The sequence below is a fragment of the Microplitis mediator genome, chromosome 8 (assembly GCF_029852145.1).
Source record: "Microplitis mediator isolate UGA2020A chromosome 8, iyMicMedi2.1, whole genome shotgun sequence".
Classification (NCBI taxonomy): Eukaryota; Metazoa; Arthropoda; class Insecta; order Hymenoptera; family Braconidae; genus Microplitis; species Microplitis mediator.
Genome location: NC_079976.1, coordinates 1,462,466 through 1,476,233, shown reverse-complemented (window position 1 = coordinate 1,476,233; position 13,768 = coordinate 1,462,466). Strand labels below are relative to the sequence as shown.

Here is a 13,768-nt window from a genome sequence, read left to right as displayed (position 1 = left end):
CCAGTACTCCATACTTGATGGCACATATATATGTATATATACAAATATATGTGCAATAAGATTGGCGATAGTAATGTATAAGAAGGAGCTGGAGATATACATCTGTGTTGAGTATCATATATATATATATACATATATATATATATATAAAAGTTGAGCCGCTCGATGGCCGCCTAGGCCGTGGCTCTGCTGCGTGGATCGGTCGCGCCCGGGGCGTGAGCGAGGATCCCTTACTCTGGGACTGGGACTGGGACTGGGCCTAGGACTGGGACTAGACTCTGGGACCGCTGGTTTAACTCTACCTGGTGGCCGGCTGCTGGCATACTCACCTCTGGCGAGGTCTTGCTCTGTACTGGCTCTTGCAGCACAGCCGATATCGAGTAGAGTTTAAAGTAAAGAGCAGAGTGAGTGGAGCGTAAAGCGGCGAGCGGTGAGTGAGTTGGGCCTGTGCTGGGTACCTCGTACCTGGGTAGTGGTGTAGCTACAGCCTGCATGCTTATGCCGATACGATGCCGAGTAAGAGCATGGGTTTGAGGTGGTATTGAAGTAGAGAGTAGAGGAGCGCTGGCTACGTCGTACTCCGAGACGAGCACCAGTTACCGCGGAACCGTTGCCTTGACGACACACGCGTGTGTTGACGCATGCGCACACCTATCGCCTTTAGACCCGCGGTATCGTGTTTGTTTATTGTAAATGATACAACACCTTATACCTATACCTGGTTTCCTTCAGAGTTTAGTTCTCTCGTGTGTCTACTTCTCGACGTTGTGTTTTGGTTAAGAGCCATAGCACGCGCTCGGATTTTTAAATAATATCCATTATTTATTTTTTTAAATTGTGCTTTTGTTTTTATTCTTGTTGTGACTCCTAGACTTCTTGTTCTCCGAGACTAAGGACGTCATTAATTGACAAGTTGTTTTTTGACAGGAGCTGTCACTTAAAACGTCACTTTACTTACCAGTGCTAGTTTTTTTTTTTGTTTTTTAATTTTATTGTTGCAAATGGTTTCTTATGGGAGCGATAAAAATAAATAATTAATTTTTATAAATGTGGACTTGAGTAGTTTGGCACGTCTCCGGGGATTTAAATACCAGGAGACATGTTGCCAGTTTTTTTACCTGTACTTGTATTGATGGTTACCAGACACTGAAAATGTGCAGCGATGACAGAAAGTGCCAAAAAGTGGTAAAGTGTTTGAGTTGACGTGTTGACAATTTTGTGAAAAATAAATAGAAAAAAAATAGAACTTGAGTAAGATTTGAATTATTGATAATAATAATTTGTATAGATAATTAATTGTTGATGTGACAAGGGAGAGGTGACAATTAAGCGCCGCGGGGAAATAAAATCTTCTGGTGGCAGTTGAATGGTTCCGCGGGAGGCCGCCCTCGAGAGTGTCTGGGAGCATCCAGAGCCGGAACAGCGAGGCTTTTACGACTCGCCGCCCCCCCGGATGGACGTGAGCGTGTGCTGCTTGCAGCCCAGCGCCGGCTCGGGGGTCCAGCACCCTTCCTCCTCAAATCATCACCACCAGCCCCATCACATCTCTCATCACAGTCTCCACCACAACAACGGCCACCACCATCATATTAACAACCACATCACAAACAACCACAGTCACGGCAGCCATAATCACAGCAACCACAGTCACAGCCACCATAACCACATCCAAAGTGCCTTGCCGTCTGCTGGACAGCCTACGATACAGCCGACTTATCAGTATGCTGATCAAATAGTACCCGATCGGGGTCAGCCCGACGGACTTACGCTGGTCAACGCTGCCCAGGATGCTTGGCAGCAAAATACAACCACCGGCACTGCCGGTATTGCTACCGCTACCACTTACATTGATTACTCATGGCTGCAAATGCAGGTCAGTTTATTGGTATTATGTTTTTTTTAAGGGTTTAAGTACATGCTGATGTTTCTGGGAAATTTTAAATTAAAGTTTGTGATCTAATTTTAAAAATTGGAGCCTGATTTTAAAAATTACCAGAGGCGGGAAGTTTAAAATTTTTCAAAGGCGAGAATTTTGAAATCGTAAATTTTTTACTTTTAGCCAAATGTAGAAATTTTTAAAGGCGCGAAATTTGAAATTTTTGAAATCACAACGAATTCAAAAATTGGAGCCTGATTTAAAAATTCCCAGAGGCGAGAAGTTTGAATTTTTGAAATAATGAATTTTAAAATTGGAGTCTGATTAAAAATTTTTATAAAGGCGCGAATTTTGAAATCATATAAAATTTTTTACTTTTAGCCAAATGTAGAAATTTTCAGAGGCGCGAAATTTGAAATTTTTGAAATTATAACGACTTTAAAAATTGGAGCCTGATTTAAAAATTACCAAAGTCGGGAAGTTTGAAATTTTTGAAATAATGAATTTTAAAAAGAGTCTGGGTAAAAATTTTTCAAAGGCGCGAGTTCTGTCATCGTATAAAATTTTTTACTAATAACTAAATGTAGAAAGTTTTAGAGGCGCGAAATTTGAAATTTTTGAAATTATAATAAGTTTAAAAATTGGAGCCTGATTTAAAAATTACCAGCGGCAGGAAGTTTGAAATTTTTGAAATAATTAATTTTAAAAGGAGTCTGGGTAAAAATTTTTCAAAGACGCGAGTTCTGTCATCGTATAAAATTTTTTACTAATAACCAAATGTAGAAATTTTTAGAGGCGCGAAATTTGAAATTTTTGAGATCATAATGAATTTAAAAATTGGAGCCTGATTTAAAAATTACCAGCGGCGGGAAGTTTGAAATTTTTGAAATAATGAATTTAAAAAATGGAAAATGTGTAAAAATTTTATAAAAGCGCGAATTTTGAAATCGTATAAAATTTTTTACTTTTAGCCGAATGTAGAAATTTCCAGAGGCGCGAATTTGAAATTTTTTAAAATCATGAATAAAAAATAAATTTATTTTAAAAAATCTATAGCGAATATTCTCATAAAAAAAGTGATAAAAATAAAAAAAAACAGTTATTTCAATAATTTAAAAATTCAGAGTGACCGCAAATAATTTTATTGCACCAGAATCGTCTGGTTTTTATTTTTTAATGACAGAATATTATGGAAGTGAGATATAAATGTCAGTGATGTATAATCTTATTGGGTTAATTACGAATTAAGTATCAACAAAAAAATTTGTCTCATTCTCATAAAAAAGTATTGATTGTTATTAATAAATGTCATCGCAATTTATAAAGATGATAAATGATAAAGTACAGTTTAATACCACACGATTTAAAATAAAATAATAATCACATTCGGTATGATGGTGATTATTGATATGAGCCAACGGGTATGTGTGCGTGTACGTGAGTGCTACGGGTGTGAAAGCTCCTTAGAAGAGAATGCGGAACGTCCAACGGACAAAAAATCCGTACGTGTCGGGAGGTGCTCGCGTATATCTCCAGTACCGAGTAGAGTCTACTCCTCAGCGATGAGTACCGGGATGGGATAGGATCCGAGATGCGTACACTAGAAGGCAATTGATCATCACGATCTTTCCTCGGGTTATTTAGGTCAGGATTGTACGGTACTTGTGTCAAATATTTCACCTGCAATTCTAATGCTTCTTTTCTTCATCTTATCTTATTCGTCCATTATTACAAAAAAATAACATATATATAAATTACAAACATTCCGCCATATTTTCACTTTATCTCCATTAGAAAGTTTAAATTCTGCCAAATTTATCCGACAGACCGCTTCCATGCAGCCATAAATTATTTTCAAAAACTGCCAGATTCCATTTTTGTAATTTATGCAGGAGAAATTTTAAAAACAGCATAAGTCATTTTTTAAACTTAAAAAAAAAATATTAAAATTCAAAAAATATTTTGATCTCAACTTTTCGCAGTATCGGTTTCCTCTTACATTTTTTTTGGAGTTACGCGCTTTTGTGCGACAGCTTAAAAATTTGAAAAAAAAAGTAAACCAAAAATAAATCAGTATTACGACAATCGCTAACAGGAAATGCGAGTCATTTTTTCAAAATTTGTAGTTGATTTCCTATTGAGAACGACGATATAAATATATAAATATATGTGTGTGTGTGTGTATAGTAAGAGTATAATGACAGTTTAAATATGAGGAACATTAAAAAAAACGTGAAAGCGCAAACTCTTTTAGTGATATGGATAATGTATTGACTTTATAAAAGGTATCATATAATAATAAAATAATAATCCAAAGTAATGATGCCTATTACTATCATGCTTTAGAACTCAAGACTGCTGTGTCCGTTGTCTTTTTTTATTTTTCACTTTATTGTCTTTCTCATCGTATATATCTTTACTTTTTATATATGTGTATGTATCATACCAGTACACTGTACACATATATACATATATACATATATATATCCCTGTAGCACACACGTTAAAGCTATAATGTTGACAGGGTAAATATTCTTTGATACACCGTCTGTCTCTTGGGACACGCGTCGCATATTACAAACCACGGAATGGAGTACACATATATATATATATATTTAATAGTATAGAGTACACTCTACGCATCTCATAATTTTTTTAAACGTTACCTTTTATTTTTTTTTACATAATACATTAGCTTGCATTGTACTTGTAATATATTTCTTTGTAGTTTTCATGGAAAAACTGAATTAACAGAACAAAAAAACCTAACTGTTGAAAGTTATTATTCTTCAGGTATTTTTTTCTCAATTTAAAAACGAAACGGTTAAATAAAAAAATGAATAAATGAAAAATTTATAACTGGATTTAAATTTTTAAAAAATGTTTAAAAAAAGTCATTGCTCAATATGCCAAGAAAATTAATGTTTGACTTTCTAATACTGGAACATCAACGAAATGTATTTTAAATGTGTGAGGTAGAAGTATAAAATGGGTATTGATTTTAAAAAATCACCCCTGGAGATTGAATTACAGTGACAACTGGTAATATTGGGGTCGACGCTAATTAATTGAAACAGCCAGCACTTACTTTCTTGTGCTCGTGACATTAGTACACATCGTAGGTACACATGTGTGTTATGTTCACTGGAGTTAATGTCTGTTTAATGAAAATTCTGTTTACTGGATGTGTAAATAAGAATAAAGAGGGACAATGCGGCTCCTGAATGTTAAACTGCTGGCCTGGACATGGACATGACCATAAAATATGTCCAGGTATTTAACGTATGATTATTTCTGCAGGTTAATTTTTCGAGTGTAATATCAAAGTTAGCGGAAATTTGTTATTACAATGTCCGGGCCAACGTCCACCGGTTCCATGGTTCAGCTATCGCTGAGCTTTAGCTCGGGCGAACTGATCCGGAGCCGGAGGGTGAGAAAATATTAAACCTCATGCAGTCCCTTTTAATAAGAGTCGAAAAAAAATAAAAAAGGAAATATATAATACGCATTAAATTAGCGTGTTAAATATTTATAAGCTCGGGTATAATAGACGTAAGTGATCCCGAAGAGTGAGTCATGTCTTGAGACAAGTCTTCGGTGTTGGCTCACACTCGAGTCGGTATCGCAGAGTGCGAGTGTGGGCCGGCTGAATCGTACCCGTGCAAATCCGGCATAGCATTAGAGACAAACTAAAGTCGGCAAATGTAAAACGTTCGTCTCTTACATACATACTTATATTAGCTCATATACACATTGATGAGTCCAAATGATACTCCTTTCTCCTTCATCCCACGCTAAACTTAAAACTTGCCAAACGGTAATGCAAGCAAACCTAAGACCCTGGTCTCAGCTCGTCTCGGTATTACCACCAAGTTTAACTCTCGTATCCCAGGCAACGTCTACCAGGTATCAAGTACCAGGTACCAGCATATCATACACTCAATTGTATTATATGTGTGCAGGAATAATGCATATGAGCAAGCCTACTCTGTCTGGCGAAACAAAACCTGAAATGCAGATGGCAATTATCGTTGATGATGGAGGTAAACAGCTTCATTAAGTAGTACGCCGAGAAATATATGTATATATATATTTTATGAACAACAGCAACGAGGAATTAAAAAGGAGACCGGGTAATCTCTTGAGCTGAACTAGTTGGGTTGCTTGAGCGAAACCAACTGCGAGATTAGTTATGAGTCTAACTCGGTTGGGAATTTACCCATTGCTGCAAGCACTGGATCCAGTATTGGCCAACTCTTATTTACAAAAATTCCTTCAATCTCGCATTTAAATATCCCGTGTGCATTAGCACATTGCTTACGGCCGTAAGTGAGCCGGGGTTTTATGTGTGTTATATGTATATACATATATGTGTATGTATGTATATGTAAATATGTATATTTATGTACAAGAGTGCACCAAACCAATGTTCCGGACAATTTACTCACGAAATTAGTTACAAAACGCTCGACCTATCTGCCCATCAGCCACTTCCGCTTCCTCCGCGGGTAAATAGATGGACGAGACCATTAAATGCTGAGAGTTGCCAAGAGTTATTGTTCACGGAGGCCACCATAATGGATTTTAAAACTATACTCGTATACATACCGATTTATTACCTGACGTACACCACATATAAACATACATTTAATGTACATAACCGTCTGAATTAACCTACAGTATACATTTTACGGCATCCTAAATGATCCTGCTTCAGAGCTTGGGAGTAATTTACTTGACAATCCAGAGACGGACCCGTTTTTAAAATACCTGTCAAATAACGCAATAATCTGTCACTGGTGATCGGTGTCTCGGGCTAATCACTGCCCAGCCCACAAATTAAGGGGACAATTAAACTAAACCATCGTCAGCGTCCGATCCGAGGCCAGTTTTACAATTCTAATGTCAAATGCTGTCTTTGATTTCGACAGTCCCTTATCTTAATCTTGACATCAAATTATCCATCAGTTGACAGATAATTAACCAGAGATTGTTTTGATGCCTGATAATTATGGGTGATTATTCATTGAGCAAATAAAAATGTATACATATATATAGCGGATTCGGGTGGTTGGAGAAGGGACTGCAGTAGTCTATAGGAGTTTAGCCAGGAAACAGATATGATGCGCGTCGCGGAGCGTGAAACGCTGAGCGCGCCCATATAATACCGATTATATGCACACCAGCACATGTAAATACATTAGCGATGTTCAATTGTAGTTTCCCTTTCTTCCTTGCTGATTATTGTTATTATCATTACGATTATTATGACGACGAAGATGAGATCGTGGGCGCTAGTTTTTCGCGAGGGCGTAACGTATTATTAAAATAGTTACGGAATGGATACGGTGGAGAGTTTGTTAATATATGTCTATATATATATATATAGAGGAAGTCTACGTCTACATACAAGTCTTCCACATCCAAGACTATTTCCTTAGCCCTTTCAGAACTTTCTGTTCATTATATATCGTACCAGTAGAGTGGACACAAAGCTCGTTACACTCGCGATTACGGAACTGTGTAATCACCCTAATAATGTAATCGTCTTGGGGGAGAGCTAGATGACCAAAGAGCAAGAGAGAAGGAACAAGGATGCTCGGGCAAAAGAGCAAACAAGCATATTATTATAACGGGTTACGTTTTTAAACGTTTGGTTCTATTTGCCATAAAGCCCATTTTTAACCCCTCTAACGACCGACTATGACATATATATATGACATATACCTTCCCCGGCTCTTTGCCAGTTTTCCCACAGACACTTTTTTAATCCTAATTAAGAACCCTCGTGATCGTTTTTTTTTTAAGTATTTAATTGAGTATTTACACAATTGGCGGGTTTAGGGGAGACCGGGGCAAGACGGCCCACCTAAGCCGGTTATTATTATTTGTGGCTTTTAACCATCAAGTCGATTTACTCTTGTCCAACTTGAACTCAATTCACCAAAATTTTGGTGAAGCTCCTAAAAAAAAATTTTTTTTTTTTTGGGGCAAGACGGCCCCCTCCGAAAAAAAATGAAAAAAAAATTTTTTTTTTTTAATTGTAAAAAAATTTCCCGCGTAACAAATGTTTATATTTTTCTCTTTAACAACTGTATTTACTTTAATATTACTCGAAATAACCTTTTTTGATATAATACGAGTCATTTTTTCACTTCTGTAGAAAATTGATTATTGGTTTTTTTAACTTTTTCAAATGCTCCATTTTAATCCAAATCCATATAATTAACCAAAAAATGATATTTCTATTAAATTAATCATGACTAGGTTATAATACTATGAAATACATTTTCTTTTAGAATTTTTGAGTGGTTCATTTTGCCCCAAGTTTCACGTATCGGGCTAAAAATGAGTAAATAATCTAAATTTGTGATAATCAAAAGAAAACAAGAAAAAAAAATTTTTGGTTAATTTTTGAGGTGGGCCTTCTTGCCCCAGGTGGGCCGTCTTGCCCCGGTCTCCCCTATTTCAGGCATAGACTCGATCGAGGCAGTTGTTGTCTTTATGTGGATAATGCCAATAATCGAGGCCAAAACTGTGACGTATATATTTACTATCATTATATGGCTGAACTGAGTAGAGCTGAGCTAACAGGATACGGTGAACTCGGTTTCGGCCATTATTTTTCGTTGTTTTGTCTAGATTAACGCGCGATTGTCTTTAAACAGATCCATTATTATTGATGTCTTTGGTAACTTTTATTGTCCTGTACAAAATGTATTACGCATCAGCAGTCCGTGTCAGTCACTAATGAAAAACCCGTAAAAAGAATAAAAAAATGTATGTGGCGTCGACACAAAAGATAAATGTGTGCTGGCACATTATTGTACATTACCTGAGCGAGGGGGCAAGACTCATAGATCGAGCAAGAGTCGCGACAGGAAATTACCCGCCGACCTTATTGTGTATTGTTGCGGTCCTTTGCTACACAAACTAAACCGAATGACAACTCGCTCGATCGGGCTATCCTCCGGCGGCCTATATAGACATACATACATATATAAATATATATGAATACAGCCAACCAAACAAAACTTTTTATGAAGATTGTTTTCGTGCGCACTCTGCACAGAGGTAATTTACATGCGGTGAGATACTACCAGGGAAACTGAAACAATTTATGCTTCGAAGTTAAATTACGCGGTTACTTATATACGATTGTTTTACAATTCAATTATAATTTAAATATTCCTTCAAACAATGATTCATTATAATATTTTCATTCTTTAGCAATAAAAAAAATATATAAGTGTAATTATATATTAAAAATATGTACGCTGTAAAAAATTTTTAGTCCGCGGTGTGAATTATTTGGTGTTAAAATTTTCAACACTGGTGTTAAATTTTGGACCGTGTGAATTTGAACTTTCTCAGTACCAATTCTCGCCCCGGAAAATTTTCGATTTCTGGGGGGGAGTAAAAATTTTTTAAACCAAGAAATTTTTTTTTCTGTGTACTAATGCTGCAACCTGTATATTATTTAATTATTTTCAACTGTAGATTACACGGCTGTCCAATTTTAAAACACAGTAACTGACAAAAGTAAAATTTTTTTAATATGCACACAGAAAAAAAGGATTTCTTGACGCAAAAAATATTTACTTATCCCAAGAAATTTTTTATTTGCCCTAAGAAATTTTTCACTTTATAAATTGAAAACAAAAATTTTCTTGGGGCGAGAAGAAATTTTTTGCGCTAAGAAATTTTTTCTAGTTCCAAGAATATTTTTGTTTTCATTACATAATGGAAAATTTTTCATGTGCCAAGAAATCCTTTGTTTCTGTGTATTGAATCATGTCCACAAGACTCCACTGGAACTAAAAATACTAAAAAATATATTTTGAAAAATTTGTCCCTTTCTGTGTTTTGAAATTAGGCAGCCGTATATTGACAGACAATATTTGAGGTAAAACACCGAATGGTGTGAAAGAAAACACAGACTGTTTTAAAAGTACCCTTTGATATTTCACACCAAGAAAATTTCACACCCAGCAGACTGTGTAAAGTCCTCAGGAGCCATTTTTACACCAAAAATTTTTTACGGTGTAAAGTATAAACAATAAATTGTTAAATGGGTGGAATGCGAGATAAATAAATGAGTATATGCAGACGTCTCATTGAGTCTGGTTATTGGATACCCAATATCTGTAAAGAGTTTGTGGGCAAGGAAGTCTTGTATCTAGTGGAGTTAAGCTGGAGTTGGTGGTGTAGCTGGTGTGTAACTAAACCTGTAAGGCTGTATAACACATTAGCATTGCGAGCTAGCACCGAGGCTGGATTGTAAAGCATTGGTATCTACTGTAATAACTGTGAAGTGGCGTCACGCCATCCATGCTAATGAGCCTCGATTTAATGGTGCGATGAGCCAAAGATACAACTCTCCTCTGTGCCACCAACTTCTTAACTTTACCAGCTCATACGTTTTTAAAAACATTTTTATTCTAGCCGGTGTTGGCTCGATCCTATGCTACACCAGCTCAGAGCCTATGGGTTTTTACTTCCTTTTTGAGTTTACGACAACGTTTCACCAATATTTCGTTATTTCGGGGAATCACATTTGGCTTTATACCTGGCCCAGTAGTTGTATTTTAGAATACAGACATACGAATGCTGTGTCATCTTTCACCTGTAAAAAATAACATTTTACATTTTTTAATTTATTAAAATTTCGATTCATAATTTATTAAAAAAAAAATTAATCCAATTGCAACTCGAGAATATTTTAATAATAAGTTTTAATTTTGAAATTTTTTCCCGCGTATTCACTAAAAATTTGAAAAAAAAATATTTTCGATTCATAATTTATAAAAAAAAAAAATTAATCCAATTGCGCCTCGAGAATATTTTAATAATAAGTTTTAATTTTGAAATTTTTTCCCGCGTATTCACTAAAAATTTGAAAAAAAAAAATATTTTCGATTCATAATTTATTTAAAAAAAAAATTAATCTAATTGCGCCTCGAGAATATTTTAATAATAAGTTTTAATTTTGAAATTTTTTCCCGCGTATTCACTAAAAATTTGAAAAAAAATATTTTCGTTCAAATATTTGAAAAAAAAATTTTTTAATCAAATTTTGATCCTATCTGGAGATAAAATATATCAATAAATACTTCAATAATAATAATAATAATAATAATAATAATAATAATAATAATAATAATAATTTTTATGGGCATATTGAAAACCAATTAGAAAATTAATTTAATTTCCATTTAAATATTAATAAAAATTAAATACCAAGCGGAGATTGGACGTCTTAATAAATACTTGAATAATAATAATATTAATATTAATAATAATAATAGTAATAAAATATATAAAGAGAATGTGAAGACAAATTTTAATAATATATACATAGTGCGTTGTTGTATTACGTGTACGAATTACTTTGATGGTGGTTGGACATTTATGTACATATATATATTTAACATACATATATATAAGTTTATGTTGAACAAAAAAATTTACATGCGTTCCATCGTGTCTGACTGTTTGAATCGCGCTTGCTTGGCATGATTGCTACGCAGTCGAGGGACATTGTCGTGTTGTTTAATGCGCGACGGTGCGCATCTTAAGAACAGTCACCCGCTCGATGATCATCTTACAACACAGTACCTAGAGTACCGTCGGTTATTTTTCTCATTACTCTTATTCTTATTTTCCAACCTCTTGATCGGTCAATCGACTGAAACTCCTCCGGGAATCCCGATAAACAAATCGGAATTATGAGTCATATTGGCAATCATAGAAAATATCACTGCAGCAACACATAAATATGTTCAGCCATAAAATATATACACAATACAGCCTGCGAATAAATATAATCAATTGGTAAAGTAAAAGAGCCCACGATTTCGCATTTTCGAGTTGATGCAAGTGAAAGTAACTCGCGGGCATCTGTTTTCTTTTTCGGCTGACTCTGTACCGGTAACGGGTCGATATATATAAATATATAAATAAAATAACCGAGAGTAAGGAATTATTATTTCGTAATTCTACAAAGTATAACTAACATATATATAGATATATATAGAGATACTGGTCCACTGTATAGATTAAAAGCTATACGTCAAGTCGTGACGTACAATCCTATGAGCAGCTCGGACTTATAGATAATCATTGATCTATCTCTCTATCAAATTTGTCCTAAAGACCGTCGTGGAATGCTGATATATTATATCAAGTAGTCCAGTAACTACAGGAGCAGCAATAGCAGGAGTCCAGCTCACTGCTCACGAGTTTGACCGAGGCGGCAGCGGATGATAATTAAAACGAGAGTGAGCGCGGACGAGTAGGAAACTCAGCGGACAACTGGTACTGGTACTAGTCCTGGTACTGGTACTGGTACTGGTATGGATAGAGAACATGAGCTAAGGATGATGCGATCTGATTGTATATTAATAAGAAAGAGTTGGAGAGAAAGGGTACAGTAACTATGTGGATGTTTAATATATATTTATATATATATATACATGTGGATACCAGTTAAGAAGTATGGTAGCAACGGCGCGTGCTCAAGGCCCGGCGGGAACGTCCAGGACCGTGGTCAGGGACTTAAGATCCCGGACCCATTCTATTAACTCTCTATATATGTATGTATGTATATATGTATGTTGGGTCTTGTTGGGATCATACATAAGCGGGGCCAGGTTATAGTAAGCAAAGTAACGGTAAATCGGAAGGAAAGCGCCTGAGCAGAAGCAGCACGAGTTTATAAGCCTCCACCCAACTAAATATGTTACGTATTATATCCACAATACGGCAGGACAACCAAAGATTCTACCGGATTTACTAAAAAATACTGACTGCAATCGCACCCGCGAGACATATCGGGGATCTAGACGATCTAGGTTACGCTAAAGATAAAGATGTCAATAAATGTCTAATTGTCAGGTTGGCAGTCAAGTCGATAAATTTGAAATACATGAGCAGTATTTTACTATTGATATAAAAACTAAGTGACGTGCGGCTGCAAAATAAATAATAAACTGACAAATGCTTGATGTGAAGATAAATATAATAAAAATTTATATTTTAGAATAATCTGGGTAATTAATCAGATGATAAATTATACGGTGATTTATGAAGATTCTTCGAGTCGATATATATGCCAAGTAATTATGCGGAACCAATTAGCTTTACTCGGGATGTACTCTACGGTATACGTTTGGCGGTACGTCTTCATTCTGACCCTCTGGCCATAATGCTAATAATAATAATAATAATAATAATATTAATAATATTAATATTGATAATTATGATAATAATAACCCTAGGTTATTTATTAATTAGGAATTAATGTAAAAAGGCGTTGAGATTAATGAGATTCTTAGATTATTACACAAAAAAACAGGATTTCTTGATTTAAAAAATTTTTTCTTCTGTCCAGAGAATTTTTTCTCAAGGAAATTTACTTGACTCAAGAAAATTTTTACTTATCCTAAAAAATTTTTTGCAATAAAAACTAAAAACAAAAATTTTCTTGAGATAAAAAAAAATTCTCTTGAGGCAGGAAAAATTTTTTTTAAGCCGAGTAGAATGGGCCCAAGAAATGAGAGCTTATATGTAATATAAATGTCAGCCCATTTTGCCCCACTCTCCCCTATATTATATAGGCCAGTAAAAATAAAAATAAAATCACAAAATGCTGACAGATCCAGGTGGCACTACAAGCGCCATTTTAAAAAAACATTTTCGGCCGATATCTCGGAAACTATGCACTTTAGGGCAAAAGTCACAGCAACCATTATTATAGAGAATAAAATTTCGCATCTTTTGTTTCCAGTAAATTTTTTTGTAAAACTTACCGTTCACGATTTATGGCCCATTTAATGAACCGGTTTTTCTATCGCGGCCATTGGATCGGAAATTTAGTGCAAAGTCGTCCAA

At 35.2% G+C, this 13,768-nt stretch overlaps 1 protein-coding gene across 1 annotated transcript in view; it reads left to right on the top strand.

Annotated features, from left to right (window-relative positions):
- Positions 1 to 336: 336 nt before the first annotated feature.
- Positions 337 to 13,768, top strand: part of LOC130673172 (Krueppel-like factor 5) — a 50,198-nt gene continuing 36,766 nt past the window's right edge. The window contains exon 1 of the mRNA XM_057478115.1: positions 337 to 1,873. Within this exon, the coding sequence (XP_057334098.1) occupies positions 1,367 to 1,873 (507 nt within the window). The 5' untranslated portion in view covers positions 337 to 1,366. The remainder of the gene's footprint in view (positions 1,874 to 13,768) is intronic.